This window comes from Ambystoma mexicanum, chromosome 1q, assembly GCF_040938575.1.
Source record: "Ambystoma mexicanum isolate Mex_15411 chromosome 1q, UKY_AmexF1_1, whole genome shotgun sequence".
NCBI classification, from domain to species: Eukaryota; Metazoa; Chordata; class Amphibia; order Caudata; family Ambystomatidae; genus Ambystoma; species Ambystoma mexicanum.
The window spans coordinates 983,058,093-983,079,615 of NC_090922.1; the positions used below are offsets into that span (position 1 = coordinate 983,058,093).

Consider the following 21,523-nt stretch of genomic DNA (forward strand, 5'->3'; position numbering starts at 1 on the left):
TGGATCTGTCCAGTGCTGAAAACCTCAAAATAGTTTGGCATTGGCCAGTTTCATGTAATGTTTTAGTGTTAATTATTTAATTGGGGGGTTCCCTCCTAACCCCCTCTAACCCCCAAGAGCACCCCCCTAACCCTAACCCAAACCCTAACACTAACCTAAACCCCAACCCAAACCCTAACCCTAACCCAGACCCCAACCCTAACCATAAACCAAACCCTAACCCTAATTCTAACCCTTGCCCTAACCTTTACCCTAACCCTAATTCTAACCCTTGCCCTAACCTTAACCCTAAGCCTAAAATCCATCGAAATACATTGAATTTCATTCAATGAAAATGCTTTTCTATGGAAAGCATTTTCAATGGATATAATTCAATGGAAATGCATTAGATGAACCCATTTTCGATGGAAAGTCTAGATACCATAACTTATCATATCATATCATTATTAGTGGGACTTTGCTCTAAGAAGTACCTCCCGGAGTAAGCTCCACGATGCTCTGACACACTAACAACACATATTTGTTACAGACCACCCCTAGCAACAACGTAATTTAACGTCCTATTCCTAATTCCGGGAGGTGTTCACAACCAGGTTGCCCTGAAACTGCAATAACTGCTTGCATTTCTCTTCAGACTGGACCAAACGCTTTGCATCGTCTTCTTTACATTAACCGCTCTGTCTCCTGCAGGTCCTTCTCCTTCCTCTACTGTTACGGGTCGAACAAATGAATCTTCATTCTCATTTTCTCGGCAGCCATTTTTTAGCTCTGGTTTCACTGTAGGAAACAAGTGCTCTGAGCACGTAGTAGTTCCAACACCTTTCCGGAAGCCATTCATCCCATAGTAATTGTCTTCACTTGTTTCGCCTGTTAACTTTTGCTTGCAGGTCTTGTACTTTCGGTATAGCGGGCAGTTGAGTGATATAGAGAACAGGGTGGTAAGAATTATCTTTGAAATGTCCTTTTTCGGTGGACCAGCTTCTTAGTCTCATAATCAGTTCGTTTTTCCGTGTCATTTCCAAAAACCTCTGTGTTAGGCTTTGTGCTCAGTCAATCTACATGTCCACCTCTGCAAATATTTGAGCTTGGTTGTTGTGTAATTCGGGCATAGAAGATAAAAACATTTACTCTCTTCCTATTTCCTTTGGCAAGCAATTTCACACGCATACTACTTAAAGGCCTACGCAATTTTTGACATTCTGAACACGGACGTCATTTCACCAAAATGCCTCGGGTAGCAGAAGTGACATCACATGACCCTTGACCCCTGATGATATCACAGGAAGTGATGTCATTTGACCCCACCCAAAGTTATATCGTGGGAAGTGATGGAACACGACCTTTCACCCGTTGATAAAACAGGAAGTGGCATCACATTGCATTGTACACTACGAAAAATATGGTTACGATATCCCTATAATGTGATGTACATTTCATACAAGAATGGATCGCCATATGTATCGTTAAGATCAGTGTGTTTAGGCCCATATTGCCAAATTACTGCGAATGCAAGCAGACGTCCATGAACAAATGTTAATGGTGTGTTATTATCTAGCACTTTCGCTTAAGCACTTTATATAGAAAAAATATACACGCATTATCACGCAACCTGTGTTGGTACTCATTTATCGACCTCAGAAGGATGAAAGGCTGAGTTGAGGCGTTTAAGAACAGACTAAATCCGTGACTCACCCCCTGAAGTGTGCCTGAAATGAACCTTTAATGAGTCTAGCAATTATTGTATAGAATTACAGAAAGACACATTATTTGGTATTCCTACTTTTTCTTTTTTAAGGGGTCTGAACAAGAAAGCTAGCCACTCCAGAAGTAAAGAGCCACATGGTGCTGGTCACAGACAAGAAGCTTGCATTACAAAAAAAATAGAAAAAAAAAATAGTAAAAAAAAAAGTTTTCTTTCTTTTTTTTAGAGGTCGCAAGGGAGGCCTCAGAGGTCGCAAGGGAGGCCTCAGAGGTCGCAGTTGCGACCTCTGGCGGCCCCTAAATGACGTCCCTGAAGTGTATTAGACTAAAGGAGCTGTATTGTTAGACCTTCATTCATAGCAGTCAATTGACCCGCTACTCCAATGTTTGTCCGACAAGAAAACACAAACCCTGGAAGGCGGCAAAGGTGTCCAGAAACCGGTGAGCAGGCCAAACTTAGAAAGACTTTAATCTGCTAACAGTAGCTTTGCTGAGGTCTGCTACTGCCCGTCACAGAGATTTCACCCCCTGCGATGGCCTAAAATGTGCAGTTTTCTCAGCCCAGAAGTGTACTGCCTTGCTGCCTCATCCCACAGAAAAACTAGAGATTTCAGGCACAAAAGATATAGGTGTGGCTAGGTTGACAATAATGCAGTGAGGAGACTGATATCAAATGGTTTACAATTGGGATCATTGTAAGTAACAGATCATTGTGATTGCTTCCTCTAAATATGGATTACTGATGTTGCAATTATAACACACATTCATAGAACAGTTTTGCCTTACCTCACAAAGCACTCCAGTGTAATCCCACCACTTTTGAATGCCTATTAAAAGGTAACACAAAGGTACAAAACAGTACACATTTGCGCTAAGTGTTTCTCTGTGAAACTGATCAAACATCACAGTCAGCTAAGGAACTGCCACAGCTAATGAACAAAATACACGTATACTCTTTTACAAAATGTAAATGAAAGTGAGCTGTCCTTGTTTCTACTGCTAATGCAATTGGCAACAATGTGGTGGGTTCACAGTGCATTTTGTCCTTTTAGTGAGGTGGGTGGAGCTATGCAAAATTATGCAAATCTTTGGATTGTGAACTATGCGAGTGTGGGCAGTGCACAAGTGATCCTTTAGCCCACAGTGAAACGTTGGCATTTTGTCGAGTACTAATTGACTATCTTCATTACTCCTAGTCCTGCTTCCTCATCACGGTACTTACATGTGAGGTTACCCACCTTGCTCACAGGAACCCGTCCTCACTTTCTACTCTTGTTTTATTTATGTTCCTCGCCTTCCCTAGGTGTACAATAATCACATTATCCCAGCATTCCGCAGTTAATGACCACTCTTTGGGCACACTCCATACATGTCATACAGGAGAGGGGGCACATAAAATCAGGAAGAGCAGGATGAGGAGTAATGATGATTACAGTAAGTTATACAAGCAATACCTCTAAATCCCTTTTCTTTGTCTCACTACTTACATATGAGATATATACCAACTTCAGAATGTATGGACCAAAAGAAACCTCACAGACACATAAATGCTCACCACCAAACACCCATTTATTGAGCTGTTATCCACCAGTGTGTTCAATGTGCTCCCATACTCAATACCCCAACACCAAAGACACAAGAGTTTTTATTGTACAAATTGAACCTATAGTGCCTATCAAAGGTGTTTGGATGTGCACATGTAGTTGCTCTGCAAACGTCCTGGATCAATACCGCCTGTGCTTCTGCCCAGGAGTAAGCCATCATCATGGTTGATCTTCTGTGAATATTGGGCAGTGAAGTAGTCCCAGGAGAAAGCCATGGAAATTGTGTCTCTAATCACTGTGCTAATGGTCTGCACCACAGCCTTCCAACCCGGGCTTGAGCACCTATAGGTCACAAACAACATGTTCAAATGTCTGATCATTTGGAAAAGAAGAGTTCGGAAAAAAAGAAGGGAGAATGATTTCCAAAGACAGATGAAACTTGAATATTTCTTTGGGAAGGAAGGCTGGGTGACACCAGAGAAATAGAGCACACGCCCGAAGAGGGTGACTTGCACACTAACACACAAATTGCATCAGGTCTTCTGACAGAGGTGATGGCTACTAAGAAAACCATCTTGGGAGTCACACATTTCAAGGAGATGTACTCAGTAGGCCCAAATTGAGCAACCTGCAAAGCCCGCAGAACAGACTTGATATCCAATAGAGGTATCACAGAAAATACAATGGGTCTGGAGAGTGAAAAACATTTCAGAAGGAGGGAAACTATATTCACACTCCTAGTGGCCCACACAGGGTTCCACAAATGACCAGATTGCTGCCCACTGGGCATGAAGGATAGAACCCGAAAACCGCAAGTCAAATCCTTCTTGCAAACATTGGACAGGAACAGAGACACCATATTCCAAAGCCAGAAAACCAATTCTAGAAGTTCTTCTAGTATCTGTCATAATTCTTGAGTGTGGCATGCCACATGTCATTCTGGACTGCCCCAGCTAACCTTTGGAGAGTCCCTGGTGCAAATGTTTTTGCCTCTAAATTCCCAGGCCCTCAAGGTTGGTTTCTCTTATTTCTCCATCCTGAAATCCTAATACAGGAAAAGAATGGTTCTGAAGAAGATAAAATGCTGACATTTCCATTTCCAGAATTAAGGGAACCTATGATCTGCATGACTAAATGGGAGCAATTACAATGACCTCCTCTGCTTAGACTCAGATATTCACAATCGCCATCATCTTTGGGAGCAAAAGCAGAGGAGAAAAGGGATACAGCAACCAGTTTGGCAATTTACTGGCCATTGCATCCACCATCCTGGACACCTGACAAGGGAACCTGAGACAGAACCTAAGGGGCATGGTGTTCTCAAGGGATGCAAAAAGATCCAGACTGCAAGCCTCAAACCTCCTACACACCTTGAGAAATGTATCTGGGAGGAGAGCAGTTGAAGCAGAAGTAAATCTACTGCTCAAATGTTTTGATTCCATATTATCATAGGTTCAGTAAAGCCCATGCCCCCAATTCCAGTGCCAGGGGTTCCATGAGCATGGAACAAGTTCCATCCTGTTTGTTGATATATTCCAAGGCTGTAGTATTTCTGGACTGCAGAGTTACTGTCTTTTTGTGAATAGTCTGGGAGAATACCTTCGGAGCATGATGAGCTGCCACAAACCCTCTCCAATTGGAGTAGTGAAGTGTTTTAACCACTTCTCCTGCTGCCTCTGTTACTCCAGCACTGCAGCCCTCTCACCCCAATGCTCGGACATCAGTAGAAACAATGATTGGCAAGGGCATTTTGTGCAAATATCTTCTGATTGGTTTGCTGCTTTTGAACCATCGGCTCAAACTGATCCTAAGAGTCTCCGGCACAGGAATGAGAGCCTTGAAGTCGTGGGAGGCTTCCCTCTAGTTCTTTAGTAGATGGTACAGAAGCAGTCTGATGTACAGTTTTGCCCAAGGACCAGGAATACACAGGACACCATGTGCAATAGAGATTACAAAAAGTCCCTGTCAGTTGCTTGAGGTCTGCATAGGAGAGCAAGTCAAGACTAACTGCAAGTTGGCTGCTCTCCTTTCCAGTAGAAACGCCTTAACTGCCACCATGAGAAATTATGGCCCAATAGAATGGAGATCCTGAGATGGTAGGAGCCAGGAAGCCAAGTGACTCTAGAGTCCTGCACTTTCTAGAACAATTTGATTTATTTGATCTTGTGTGTGTGTATATTGGAATATGGAAGTAGGCATCTCTCAAATGCACTGATGCTAAATAATCCCCTTCTTGCATCAGAGGAATGACTCTTTGATGGCACTTCATCTTGAAATGCTTTATTAGAGTGAAGTGGTTCAGTCTCTTTAAGTCCAAAATGAGCCTGACTTTGCCCATTGGTTTTGGTGCCTTGAAGACTATTTAATAGAAACCCCTGCCCTCTTCTACATTGACTGTATGCCAGTGCACCCACATAATAACACTGATGTTTGCTTTACCTTGGTGCACAGTTATTGTGGATTATGGGTAAATCAAAGATGATAATTGTTGTTAGGTGGTTAGAGGGCCTACACTGAATGTAGGCCACTTTATCCACGTAATAACACGTATGGTTGCTTTACCATATATGCACATTTACTGTGCATCAAGGTTAAGGAAAACATGATAAGTGTTGTCGCAGGCCTACATTTAATGAAGGCCATTCTGGCCAAGTACTAATACTTGTTATCTTTTCTTTACAATTGTTGCATAGTAACGGTGCATCAAGGGAAAACAAACATGATACATGTTATTACACGCCTAGCCTGTCCTACATTCAATGTAGGCCAGTATGGCCACATAATAACACTTATGTGTACTTTACCTTTGATGACCAGTTACTGTGCCTCAAGGGGAACACAAACATAATAGTTAATACACATATATGTCAACTTTCCACAGTGGGCTTGATTGTTCCTTGTGGACTGCCAATGCTCCCCTGGCTCATACTCTAAAAATATGCATATTTTCCATCAGTCCCACATACGTATAATGTAGGTCAGTTTAGCCAGGTAGTAACACTTGTCATGTTTGCTTTACTTTTGATGCACAATTAGTATGAATCACGGGTAAAGAAAACGGATAAGATAACACTATGATACCTCTAATGTGGCTAGATACAATACCTATGTAATACACTAATAAACATGTGTTATTACGTGGCTAGAATGGCCTACATTAGTGGTGCCAGTCTCCATATACTTCCTTATTGTGGCATGGAATTTTTACTTGGCATTGAGGGTATTGCAAACATGATAGGCATTGGTACATGGTAATTCAGACTGGCCCTGCTGGTGTCACTCTTCATATACTTTATTAATGTGGCATGGCATTTTTTTACTTGGCATCAAGGATAAAGCAAACATGATGAGTTATTAAGTGGATAGCTTGGTCTATGGTATCTTTGTGCATTCACTTGCTTACTGTGGCATGTCATTTATTATTTTTTATTTGGCATCAAGTGTAAAGTAAACATGATCAGTGTTATTACGTGGCTAGACTGTCTTAAATTGGTGGCTCCAGTCTAGGCATATAATATTATGCCCTGATTACAAGTATGCTGGTCTGGAAAAAAGTGGTGGTAACAATGTTTACCAGCACCCTTTCCGGGCCGGCAAACTACAAGCCTACCGGTATGGGCTTTGACCTACCGGCAGGCCTGACATTCTGGTCCCTACGGCAGATTCTACTAACAGTGCCGGTGCTTCAGGGTTCCCATTCCCATGGAGTCCTGTGGGACTCCATGGGAATGGGAGCGTACTGGCCTTCCGCTGCCCGTAATATCCTGATATTACTTGGATATTGGGCAGCAGAAACGGTAAGGAGAGTCTGCTGTTACCAGCAGACTCATAATGAGAGCCCTTGTGTGTGATGGCATTTTTGTACTTTGCATCAAGGGTAAAAGCAAACATAAGTGTGATTAAGTAGTACACGGCCTATCTTGGTATAGCCAGTCCAAATATACTTTCTTTTGTTGCATGGCATTTGTTACCAGCTGGCTATCCTTATAAGGTCATATTAACATATTTTGGTGCAGCATGTAATGACATGTTTGGACACAGACAGCATGAACACATTTTCTATCATCTATTACATTTTTTCATGTGCTAACAAACAAAACTGATTGCAAACTGTGTGGATTTTTAACCATATGTTGACAAAAAGTGCTGTAAAATGCACCATCATAACCCATTATTTAAAAAAGGTCTTGTGGGTAGAATCCCCCAAACCTGCCTTGTTTGGTTCAGACTCCCTTGCTACGCTTCATCACTCCTGCTTACTAAACCCAAATATTTACGACCCTCCACTTTGGTAATTCACCAGCTGCCACTAGTGAGGCGGTGTGCTAGCTCATCTCCTCACTTGAGCCAAAACAAGGAGCAGTCTAATTCACAAAGGGCATATGAAAGACCACACCAGGTGTCCTTTTTACCACTTGTGCATGTTTGCACATATAAAGGGGTATTTCTGCACATTTAAAAGTGCATCCGGAATTCACAAAAGGGATGCGCTTTAAAATTCACAGAAATTAAAGTAATTCCCCTGTGCCTGTTGGGGACAGGCAGGTGGAGATGTAAATCATGACAGGGTCATTTCTGACCTCGTCATGTTTTTTTCTTTTTTCTTTAAGTGTGAGAGCCGTCGCACTTCCATTTCCATCCCCCAAACAGGGATGTAAATGTTTTTTACAAGCATTTCATAGATGCGCGCCCTTTAATGTCTTGTCTCTGTAAATTGCGCCTCTGGCAATCTCGAGGTTGCTGGGAGAGCATACATTAGTGTCAAGGGCACGCTCCTGACATAATCTATGCAAGGGAGCTGGACAGAGCATTGTTGCACTACTGTCCAGCTCCTCTTGAAATGCGCAGCTCGCCATTCAAAATAAGGTGACCTGCCGATTTCAACATTAAGCGCAAATGAAAAAAAGAGCATTCTCTGCGCTTTTTTCATTTCTGCTCTTTTTCGAGATTCTGATCGTGTCGATATGCATTGTACATAAAGGTTTGGATATATTTGATCCATAGAACTGTGCATTGCAAATGTCTCTTCGTAACGAATGTTTGTTTTTCCAGCGCTCACAAACAATTTCAGTGCATCCCATTGGTTTGTACATGCACATTTACAAATTCAGTGAATGGGAGCAGGGGTGCCGAACATGCAAGTGAGCCATAGCCTGGGCAACCACCTGAAAAACAAGTTCAGGCTATGTTTCACAGGCAGAATTCTGCCTATGATAAACATCCCAGAGCTTTTCCTCACCCTTTTGTTTGTGTCTCATTTAATTAGCACAATCTGTGGCGCAGGCTGTGACACACCCAGTGGGGATATCCCTCTAGGGCAACGGGGCTGCTCCATGCTCTTTTCAAAGCGCATCCAGATTGAAGACATCGAGCCTGATTTACAGAATTTGTTGCACAGTGCAAAGTGACTTTGTACTGGTGCAAAGTGACTTTGCACTGCCAACAAACACCCTGGTTTACAGAACAGTGCAAAGTGTGTTTTTGCAGTTCACTGCAAAAATACACTTTGCACTGTTCTGTAAATCACTTTGCACTGAAAAAATACTATTTGCACTGCACTAAATGGGCCCAATTCCAGTGGTAAACTGTACCAAAAACGAGGCGGGAACAAAGTGCAACACATTTTCCAAGGGTTGCAGCCATGCTACTTGACAGCCAATCGAGTTAAAACTGTAACTGTATTGGATGGTAAAGTGGAAAATGTGCTTTACCTTCATGAAAACAGCCTAGAATGCTCAAAATGGTTGCAAAAAGTAGTGGAACTATTAACAGTAAAAGATAAAAGTAGTGGAACTCCGCTCCCGACAGTTCCCGCTCACTTCGACCACTGCCCAATTCACGGTGCAAAGAGTACTTTTTCAGTGCAAAGTGTTCTGTAAATCAGGGTGTTTGTTGTCAGTGCAAAGTCACTTTGCTCCAGTACAAAACCACTTTGCACTGCGCTAAAAAATTCATTCTGTAAATCAGGCCCTTCCAGTGCAGACATCCAGTGCATACCCTGTGATCATTCTGCTGCCCGTATAAGAGCATGCACACAGGAAAATGGGCTTTTCTAATTTGCATTGGGGAACACTATTCAACTGAGCGAGCACTCACATTTGAGCGCGTGTCTGCCAATTTTGTATTACAAAAATCGGTCTGTAATATCAAATTCTGGCATTGGAGGACAAATGTCAAATTGTGGCAATGTAGGACAAATGGCAAATTGTGTGGGTTCTACGTGTTGTCAGGTGTGTGGTTTATGTTTTAGTGCCTGTGTTTATTCTTAGTAAACACAGTATGCTGTTCAGCTTGCATTATGCCAATGTAAGAGTAGAGTTTTAACAAGTCATTCATGACAAAGCCCCATCCAAGTCATCACTAAAAGTTCACCTCCTTTTGAGAACCACTGTATTATTTGTTGGTATTGAAATTAGATCAAAAGCATGCCTTTTTCTAGAGAAAATTGTCTTTGCCTTATAGGATAGCTCTATTGTGTTCATAGCTTTGGGAAGCCAAGGCAGACAGCTCTCTGGGATGCAGACAACCACTAATACAACTCACCCTTTTAATATGTAAATAGGAAATGCTTATTTTCTGTTTATGCATTGAAGTAGTAGTACATGGAGCGTTCACCTCACCTAGTCAAACCTCTCTCTTTCAACCAAAGAATGGTACATTTTATGATTCCTGCAGGATTTTCGTTTGTGTTTTAATTTTTCCCATTATTCTTATTAGTATATCTGAAATTTGGAAATCTAAGAACTTTAAAAAATAAGTGAATTACTCTAATTCAACAGAATACATCTTCACTATTCTCATTTGGATAAAAACACAAAATACCTTCTGTCTCAATTTGGTAAATTCAAACATTTGTTTCGCAAGGAAAAAGATCTAAAGAAATAATTATTTCATTTTCTGTCTTGCAGACGTTGGATTTTAGATGCCGTTCCAGCGATTGCCAATCCCATGGCCATAAAGTTTCTAAGACATAAAATGGAGGCAGCGGAGCTTACTGAATTTGAAGCAGTCCAGGCAGTGCTCGTGGGCCTACATTTAATTAAAGCTGATCATGAAGCAGTAGCCGAAGCTGCGGTATACTTTCACAGTATCTAATCTTTCTCCACCGGTTCAGTCAGCCATAGTGCTATTGCCTTCCAAAATCAAGCATTATGTTCTAGTCATTGCTTAAACAACAATGAATGCACATTTAGAATCAATGACTACGAAATGCGTTGGGCAAGAATTAACACCAGAGGCAATGCACAAAATCACGCACTGTGTCGCAGAAACCCAAATGGATTCAAATGTTTTACTGTATAGTGAAAAATCCATTGAGGTTTAGCTTGGAATTACGTGCATCGTTACTTATTAAATGTTCTCTCCAAATTAAGTAGGGTAATTGGAAGGCCCAGTCATATAACTTTGCTAAACAATTCAGCATTGCATAGTTTCAGTTTGGCAGGGATGGAACTCCCAAATAACTGTCCCATATTCTAGAACGACAATTTCCCCCTTTGCAAAACACTGTTCGGATAGTACTTGGGGTATGGGGGGAGGATGAATTTTAGGCAAAATTGTTGCAAATGATGCACATAAAAGAAAACCAGACATGTCAGTTGCTCAAATGCTTAGCGCTGAAAAGTATTTTCAAGAAAGAAAAGTCTTCCAAATAGTTGTTTGGGAAGTTCATGGGTGGTCCTATAGCGTTAGCCAAAACTGTATATGATTCCAAGTACTTTTCCAGGTGGGATGCTGACTCTTTGCAAGAAATCTTTAGACAAAGGTTCTTTCAAATGGTGCCGTTTCGGTCACACTGTGTCCGTGCTATTGGTTAAATCGGTCAGGAGTTATGCAATACATTACTGGAAAGGATTGGCTGCTTTGTACACGATTTGATTGACAACCCAGGCAGGGTAAAGTTACTGTTATACCAACATGTTTGTACATTGAAATTGGAAGGCTTTAATTCTTATCCATCTTTGGTGCACTTTCGGAATGATTACAAAAGGAGGGGCGGGTTAGCCCCATTCCTGAGTATATACCCAGACAAAGCAACCTGTGCACTTTTTATCTGTTTTTGCTGGAACTTACTGTGTTCTAAACAGATTATGTTGAGGCACAATAGGATTCCAGCGAACTTGAGTTCTTGCAGATTTTGTCAAAAAACATGTCTTTTGGAGACCACCAAGCATTGGGTAATGGACTGCACTGCTTTGAAATACTTGCAATGGGTATATTTGGGAAAGTTATTTGGTTTGCCTTCAAGATTGGATAAGGATGTGATTTGGTACACATGCCTGGCAGGGAGGACCACCTCGACAGTCATAGGAATCTCTGGTACTATTAGAGCATTACATTTAGAAAGGTTTTAGGATGATTGAATTGCTTTATGAAGTTCTTTTATTTATTTGGTTCATACTTGATGAGAAAGGTACATGTGTATGTAAATATTTGAAGTATGGTTTGTGATGTTAATAGAAAATGTATTTAGCATATCATGCATCATTAAAGGTTGAGTTTATTCAACCAACAAAAAAAACAAAATATTTGGACTCCAAGGCTAGACGGGTTCACCAGCAATTCTGTTGGGGATACACTCTGTTCCAAAGTCCTCTGCGCAGATGTGCAAATGGGTCTGCTTTCTCTGTGTTTCCCTTGCATTAGTGTGCCAGTAGTGGTTTTATTACTTTTATGCATTTTTGTTAGTTTTTTTGAAGGTCCTCTTTTTTGTAGGACCTTGTTTGCACGTTCTTTCATTTTGGCATTACTATACTATTGTTCTTTGGATTGATTCTGTGCCAGCTCACACATCTCCTGAATAGTATAGTCCGCCCTCTGCTCAGGTTACCAAACGTGGCAAAGGGGGTTCCTGTGCTGTGCTTGTTTAACCTTTATCATTGTGATTGCTGCTGCTTAAACAGTAGTGTGCAGCTAAGTAGGTGCCTTCTCCACTACTCATCCCTGGATACCTGCAGAACATTAATCATTTTGTCACAGGCATGGAGAGCCAAGTATGTGTAAATGGCCAAGGGCACATACAGAGAGCGTCCCCATTGCAGTCCCATAATCAAAGCTTCTGAACACCAATGAAGTTCACTGACATTAAACATTGCTAGATGTTTTTGATTCTCAGAATGAGTTCCAATTTCCCATTTCATGCAGTGTCCGCTACCAGTACAAAATAGTCCACATTCTGAACTCTGATCTCACTGGCACTTACCTTTAGCATATCAACGTCATAAAACATGATCCAGCAGCATGTAATGTGAGGGTTCTTATATAACGCCCTCCTACCACTTTTGTTGGCCACCCTGTGCGTGTCTGGGAAAGGCAGATACAAAAAATGATGGTTTTGATGGGTGCAAGTAGGAAGTGCCCATTTCCTGTGTGCCAATCTGCTTCATATGAGTTTGGCAGAGGCACTTAGGAGTGTATTGTCCAAGGAGAAGAGCCCAAGATCTGATACATCACAATTCTTTGAGTCTGGTTAACTACTGCTCAGTGAGTGTGTGGTGTGGAAAATCTGTAATTCAGCCCAGCCAGCGCTCCAGGATGGGCTGGGGTGATATCTCTGTCCTTGTGCGGCTGTCGCCCAGATGGGATGACAATCCCCAAGTGCAGCGGCAGTCACAGGGATCCCCAGCAGGGTCCCCCTCCCTTCCCAGAGGTAAGTTCTGTAACGCATCCCAGCCAGACCTCCAGGATGGTCGAGGGTGATGTCCCTGGCCTTGGGCACCCTTCTCCCATGTGGGTCGACCATCCCCAAGCCCACCCTGGAGCTCCTGCTGGGCTGCGTTACAGCCTTTCCCTCTGGGGAAAAATGGAGACACTGCCAGAACTGCCACTGGACTTGGGGGCGGTCGAACTACATGGGAGACAGCCACCCAAGGCCAGGGACATCACCCCTGACAAATCCTAGCGCTCTGCGTGGCCTGCGTTGCAGCTTCTCCCTGCGGGAAAGGTCAGGGGCCATGCCTGACAAGATTCCCCATCTTTTTCCAGAGGGAGAAGCTGTACAGCAGGCCCACCAGATATCCAGGATAGTCGGGGGGTTATGTCCCCGGACTTGGGTGGCTGTGTCCCATGTGGGTTGACCCTCCCCAAGTGCAGCAACAGTTCCAGGGAGCACCGGCAGGGTCCCTGTCCTTTCCCAGAGGGAAAAACTGTGACACAGGCCAGCCAGAACTCCAGGATAGTCAGAGGTGATGCCTCCGGCCTTGAGTGCCTTGTCTCCCATTTGGGTCAACCGCCCCCAAGTCCAGCGGCAGTTCTGGGGAGCCCCCGGCAAAATCCCCATTCCTCCCAGAGGTGACATCTGTAACACAGCACAGCCAGAGGTGCAGCCTGGGCTTGCGGATGATCAACCCACATGGGAGACAGCCGCTCCCAGGGAAACACCAATGTTATGCCTGACCCTGAAATTGTGTTTCAGCCCACCATAATGTCTCCACAGAGGGTCCACTCCTGCCCACACCACCAACAATCCAGCCCCAGTCCCACCCACCCCACTGACAATGGGCCCTAACTGTAGAATAATAAAAACAGTACTCACATAATGTTGGAGCTGCTCGCATAGAAACAGCTGTAAATGAAACAAAACACATTTGTTACCTATTGTCACCCCAGCAACAACAAATAATAACTACTACTCTCCGATCACGGCCCCCCTTTCAAGCCATCCCTGGTGGTCTACTGATCCTCACCCTCCAGTTAAAGCACATTTGGGACAGATTTCAAGATTGTACTAGCAATCTTCTCCCAGGGAGGGCTACATGAGGGCCCCCCATCCATTTGGGGTGGGGGGGATAGGGCCACCCCCTTTTCATTATATAAGTAGCTGGTTGTTTAGAGTGCCCCCCAACAACAACGTAGATTATTTTCTTTTTGCCCCTACCCTAGAGGCAGATGGCCACATTACTGTGCCCATCTGCCCCCAGGGTGGGCAAAATGTACTGCCCCATGCTTGGGGGGTACCAAGATTTTGGGTGGCCTTCTCCCCCCCACCCTAAATGGTTGGGGGGCATGTCATGTAGCCCTCACTGGGGGAAGATAGGGGTAGAAATCTGCCCCCAGGGGGGCTACATGAGGTGTCCCCATCCACTTAGGGTGGGGGGGAGAGGGCCACCCCCCTTTCATTGTGAAAAGAATCCTAGTGGTCTAGTGGCCCCCACTTCCTCCCAAATCTCCTTTTTTTATTATTTTTGTTTTTCCCTCTTCCCTGGGGGTAGATGATCACCCATCTGCCCCCATGCTTTGGGGTGCAAGGGGGAGAGTCCCCTCTCCCCCCACCTCACAAACGTATCCCTGGTGGTCTAGTGGCATTGCTGGGCGTGGGTTGTGCACTCTGAACTCGAACCGCGCCCAGCAATGCTTCAAAAAAGGTATAGTTGGAAAAGGGACAGTCTCCCCTTTCCAACGACACCTCCCCCGATCTGAACGGCACAATAGTGCCACAGATCGTGGGGGCGAAAGGTGGAGACTCGCCTTTCATTTCACAGCAGCAGCCGAAAATGGCTGCTGCAGTGAAAATTACTTTCAGTTTCATGTTGGCGTGCTTTACGCACGCTGAGGTGAAACTGAAAGAAATCAAACACCCAGGCTGTGAGGAGGAACCTCCTCCTCACAAAGCCTGGGGGTTGGATTTCAGTTTTGTGCGATCCTTGCTTTGCAGCAGGATCGCACAAAACAAAGTGCCAAAAAGGACGAGCTATGTCATCCTTGGCAACACAAACAAATGTCAAGGACGAGATAGATTGTCCTTGGTACTTAAGAGGTTAACAAAGTTTCGTTCCTGAATTTCATAGGTTTTTCTTAGTGCAATTTAACCATAACATCCCTTTAACAACGTTTTTTCAATGAATTTCATAGGTTTTTAACAGTACACCCTACTGTGGAACAACTTTCTAATATCACACTTACGCCAATATATCATTTTCCAGGCAATCTACTAAGTTTGAAGTAAAAACTCTGCCATTCCCCACCTCCTAGCAACTTTCTGCAACCTTTTAGCGCTGTTTCCTATTCGCCGATGTCATCGCAGACTTTGCGGACAGGGTCACGTGACCACGTGTGCGTGCTGGCATGATTCTGTTTCTGCAAACGGGTCCACAATTCATGATCTGGTCTGTGCTTCATGAAAAGTTTGAAACTGCATTTTCAGCTGATCTAGGAAGTTTGAAGTTGAAAATGTACCCTTGCACAGCACCTAGACTTATTCTTACTGGTTTTCCATTTCCAATCCAGGAGAGAGCACATGCTTGGACAATATTAGCACAACTGCTATTTCACTTCAAAAATTGCATCAGTCATGGTCATCCCTCCTCCCCAGGAGCCACCACCATAACCATCTGGAGGGCCCTGTAACAAAAAAAGCTCAATTATGCAAAAAAACAATCAAGAGGACAAGGAAGATGAGAGAGGAAATGCCTACTTTCAGCACCCTGAGAGAATCCTGGGTGTGGCGGTTCTTTACCACCATTGGAGCTGTATAAAAGGCTAAGACTACAAAGGTTAAATGCACTGTGTGCAACATTGTACTCAGTCACAGACAACCTGGGCAGTACTCCTCCTGGGCCACCTCCATGCAACATCACACCAAATCCAACCACTGGGATACTATGAGAGGGGCTGTTCCTTTTTCAGGAAGCAGTAGGCTGTGTTCCTCTACCTCATCTTCCTCAACCAATACTGCCACCACACAGGCTACTCCTGTGGGGCAGAAGATTCCCACCATCTACATTGCAAGCCATAAAAGAGGCTGATGATCTATATCTTTCCAAGACAACAGTACTCTGTATATACTGCAACACGCCACTCTTCTGGGGGAGCAATTTCAAAGTGTTTTTGAGGCTGCAATCAAGGAGCATAAGAAACACTGCCCCTTACTTTAGATTTGAGGCACACACAACATATTTCCCTGTTCAACTCCCCCTGTATCCTTCACTGGTGCCCCGTATCTCATTTCTACCTCCCACCTTAAACCTTACTTCCTGGCCTCGCCTGTAAAAACAATATCAAAAAACACCAAAAAAAGGTTCCTTTAGGAACCACCTTTCACAGTTAAAAAATAGAACTAAAAAAATAATATTATAGACTCCATCTACTTTACATTTCTCATTAAAGTAGGTAGACTCAATAAGATTCTCCAACATTACCATTAGCATGTTATATTATGATAATGGAAAATAATGGAGAATTGTAAACTATTTTCTGTTCCAAATGTTTTTTCACTAGCATACAATAAAGACTATAATCCATGCACCTTTACAACTATCCACGGTCTCCGCAGTCCCATTTCCAGGCCATGCATCATTAAAAGACCCAGATGGCATATGCACACCATCACACCGGACAGCCCTTCTGCCCTTTTTACTTAATATTTGTGACACTCCCTCATTCCCTGCTTTCGAACAGTCACATATCCATCCACAAATCACTTCCAAAAACTCTACATAGATCTCTAAAACATATTAAAATTCAGCACACCAACTGCCACTTAACAATGTTTTAAAACCAAAAAAGTGATGGGTGGAAGGTTTCAAATTAATCTGAACCACTGGCATTGTTTAACCCGTCTGCACCATGGCAAAAGAGGTCCAGCCATATAGAAATTAGTCAGGTACTGGCAGTAAAAACAAAAATCTAGCCTAATCATGTCAGTAAACAAAAACAAGTGGTCCAGATATGTGATGCCATCAGTGATGTCATCAATGACATTTGTGATATCATCTTTCCTGTCCTGGGTGTTCGTCTTAGCAGGGCATGGTGGTGGCAAGAGTTATGGTTGCTTAGCTTATCATAACTGGTGAATTTATGAAGTTTTTCAGTTTTACTTGTAATCATAACATCCCTTTTAACAAAGTTTTTTCAGTTAATTTCATAGGTTTTTATTACTGCATCTTTAATCTGTTACAAGTTTCTTATATTATAAGCCCACCCCAATATGTCAGATATGGAGTCCACGGACAGCACGGTACTCAGCAGACGTCAGATGGCATTTACAAAGCTCAGAATCACAGGGGAGACCCAAAAAAGATGTACCGAGCAACCAACTACTGAAAATCACAACTAATGTTTACAACATGCAAATATACCTTTTTGTACAAACACATTAAAAAGTACTAATTGTTTGTTTTATTTAACACACATTACAATGGAATGCACCATTCACAAACCATAATTGTACACTTCATACAATCTCCTCACTACAACTCTGCATACAGATTGAGAAACACCAGGTACATATTGGACAACACATTCTCACTAAATAGTAACTGCATTGTATTTATTTCTCTATTATTAGCTTTCATTACATAAACATGTGTTATAAGACATAAGCCCTTTTTTTCTGACAGAAATGGCAAGCACACTTGAATGGTTAGAGGAGAACTTCACAAAAGAAGAAGTTAATGACGATAACATCTCCAATGGTATACAATAGATATTTTTATTTTAAACAAATAATGCATTTTGTACATACCTTGTTAAAATAATAATTTCTATTTTTCTTACAGTACATTGTTTTCATGAAGAAACCATGCCCCAGTTTAATTATCCACAATCCCCAAAATCACAAAGAGAAGCCCTATCCCCAACTGTAAATAATGAAATCATGAACTTTTCTAACAAATTAGATTAACTTAGAAATGATTTCAAAGAACTTGTACAGTATGGGAAAAATCATGTGATTAAAACTGTCTCCTTTGTCTGCAGCAATCATCCCCAGCAAATTCTGAACATTTTAATGAAAGACATTTTGATGAAACCTCACTCCCTTCTTACCCTCACAATTATTAAACAAAAAAGCATGATTCTCCCATTTATGTTTCCCATTCCGATACCCCATCTATTTCTTGAAAAATATTTTTTTTGTACTATAAATGTTTTATTTACTATTTTTTTGTAAAACTCCCACTGTGAGTCCATGGACACTACGACTGTCTGGTGTGTCTGCACTCAAAATGGAGGTGCCCCCGGACAGGCACAATGTCCAGACATGTCTGTTTTGATGTGACGCAATTTGAATTAGTCCGCAAACACCATGCATGTCCTACAGACACCCAGCGCATGCGCCCTCCGATTACCACCTGCAGGGTGTCCGCAGACGGCCGCTGGGACCGTGGATGATGTCATCATGTGACCGCACCCATGCGGAGTGTCAGGTTTGTCCGTGAACAGTGTTTGTGACAGCGGACACTTTAAAAGTGCTTTTCCAGCCAATCTGGGGTGTTTCAAGCAGAAACGTTACCCTTGCACAGCTCCCATACTCATTCTTGATTGATCTGGCAACTTTTTTTTACAATTTTTCAAGGCCTTTTTTGTGACCCTGAAGTGACCCACCCATTACGTTTCCTCATTCTCAATCTGGCTATCCAGGAGAGAGCACCTGCTTGCAGTTTCTAAGTTCCTGCTTTGCTTCTTTGCAGATCTGTTTTGTGGACAGCACCTGCTTCATTGCCGTGCGTATTGGAGACCATGGCATCTGTTATGGCCATTGCTTCTGCCCAGCCGCCACCACCGCCATCACCATCATCATCTGCAGGGCATGGAGAGGGGAACAGGTGCAGATATATAGAAGAGGAGGATCAAGAGGAAGAAGAGGATGAACAGGATGTAGTGGAGGAAGTGCCTATCACCAGTACTCGGAGGTAGTCCTGGGAGTGGGTTTACGACCGTTGGAAATGTCCCAAATGCTCATGCAAGCAAGGTTAAATGCACTGAGTGCAAACTTGTACTCAGTCGTGGGTGACCTGGCTTGTATTCCTACGGCACTACTTCCATGAGTCGCCACACCAAATTGACCCACCCGACTGCTCTGAGAAAGGTAATACCTTTCTCAGGTAATAGCAAGTTGACTTCCTCCACCCCATCATCTTCATCTGCTCCTGTCACAACAAAGGATACTCCTTTGGGGCAGAGGATCCCAGCGGCAACTTCACAGGCCATACAGAACGCTTTTGACCCTTCACTTTGATGGTCACTATGCTATGCATGTACTGTGAAGCACCGATGTATAGGGGGGAGACGTTTTGAAGTGCTTTCAAAAGGCTGCAGTCAAGGAGCATGAGAAATACTGCCACCTATCTGATTGAGGCCCACCCAACATCTTCCTTTCTCCACCTGCCCCTTCATCCCTGTGGTTGGTGCACCTTCCATCCCTTCCGTCCCCTACCTTGCCTCTACTGAAAAGAAATGCCAAAATAAATAAACAATTGCAAAAAAAATCAAAAATAGGTTCCTTTAGGAATCACCTTTCACAGTTAAAAAATTGAAGTGAGAAAAAAATTCACAGGCCCCTGTGCAGCCTGCATAGTCTGCGGACAGTGCACCATTCAAAAAAGCACATAACCTTTATTTACAAGGTGCCTACCTTGTTCTAGCTGTGCAAAAAACTCAGTTTCACATCTCTACATTTTTCTTGTATATATTTCTGAGAAAATGTTCTTTGCACATGAAAATAGTTCCATTAAGCCTTGGAACATATACTTTAATGCAATCTGCAAATATAGTGGAGTAATGTACCCCAAACTATTTCCTCCACAATGAACAACAACAATATGTCGGCACTGAAACTGAGCCATAGTCTTACAAAATGATAGTAAACTCACCCAGTTTAGCCCAGACACTGCATACCAGCAAACATCCACTCTCTCCAAGCCAATAGTACCAGACATACCACACAATTCAGTGTACCTTTTGAAATGATTCACCCATCAATCTTCAAACATCCACACAGTGAGTTTTTTTAGCACTATCCACATATGTCTTCCCTACACACAACAATCAAAACACCTGCTACCCTATTTTCCTGTAAACACAACCAGAACACCTCATTGGCTAATCAACAGTGTGCCCTTTCCATGCCCGGCATCCTCAAAAGGCCTGGATGTGGTATGTGCCGTTCTCGGACCCTGTAACACAGGGGCAGCCCTTCTACCCGTTCCACTTTCATGTTCTCAACACTCTCTCATTGGCTGCATTCAAAGAGTTACACATCCATCCACCAATCACATCCAAAACCTCTACACCTAACCGTGTCATCTCGCTTCAACACTTCAGATGTACACTTGAACTCTCACAGTTCATATCTCCTGTTAATGAAAGACATCTGCATCACAAACTACTGTGCAACTGTCCAAGATTTATATTTCCAGATTCAAAAAGAGCTGCATCTAACAGAAAATAGTACAGGTATGCTTAGATTTAAAAAGAACATGTCTTCAACTCTTTCACAAATATATTCATATATATAAAGGGTTTCTGCTACTTACCCTGTAGTAAGCTTCTCAATAAGCGTATTCTCTTTTTTAACCACTCTAGCAAATGCCATGCATTGCAGCATTCATCACCTGCTCACATGAAGCAACAAACAAGTACAACGCTCTGCACTTCAAAATGTTTCTATTTACAATCCTTGTGAAGAAAGTAAAAAAAATGCATATGTGAACGTACAGCAACACTCTGTCACTGTTTCATGAAATAAAGAAAAAGCAGATAAAACCGATCTTTTGACCATTTTTAAGTGGCACTCGGTGTCTGCCAGTTTAATATGTTGGCAACACATGCATACATACCAACATCACCCATTCCAATCTATAGGTGCTTATTAAGTCTTCATTTTTTTCCTTTGCATTCGGACATTTCCAATTAACTTCGCACATTATAGTTTCTTTTTTAATTCAGTTTATTACAAACTTTAAAAAACAACAAGCAAAAAGACACTTTTAGAGTTTACGTTCCACATCATCACATAGAACTTTCTCATGAATCATCGGATGGGAGAAAAGGGCTCTGAAGTGGATAGGGCTTTAGCCAGTTTATATCATTCGTCTGACTTCAGTTCATGTTCTTACTTAAAAGAATGTTCAGTCCTTCTAAGAAGAATGTCAAAGCAAAGGTCAACTTCTCCTCGCCTTCTAACATCTTTTTCCACCACTCGTCCCCACTCAATACTGCATACTTTTTCAATTCATCTCCCATTATTTTTGTTCTTAGGTCTCTGAGCCTAGGACAGAAGATCACTAAATGCTTTAACGTCTCCTCTTCATTTTGACAGAACCGACATCTAATATTTAGTACTTCGCATTTCCTCTTTCTCAAATGTTCTATCTCCTGGATGGCGAACAGGTTCAGTCTAAACTTTAGGAACATTTTTCTTCTGATTTTACATGGGACTATCTTTAAATACTTCAGCAGTTCATTAAGAGCCTTACTCTCCATCACAAATTCGCGCATACATACATGTCGTGCTCTCAGTTCTATTGTTTCTATCCAATCTCTTTCCCATAGTTTTTTCT

General features: G+C 42.6%; 1 protein-coding gene across 1 annotated transcript in view; it reads left to right on the forward strand.

Moving 5' to 3' along the window:
• LOC138559733 (vitellogenin-like) overlaps window positions 1-21,523 on the forward strand; it is a 1,213,840-nt gene that overhangs the window by 354,124 nt on the left and 838,193 nt on the right. Inside the window, exon 9 of the mRNA XM_069642739.1 lies at window positions 10,154-10,319. Within this exon, the coding sequence (XP_069498840.1) occupies window positions 10,154-10,319 (166 nt within the window). The remainder of the gene's footprint in view (window positions 1-10,153; window positions 10,320-21,523) is intronic.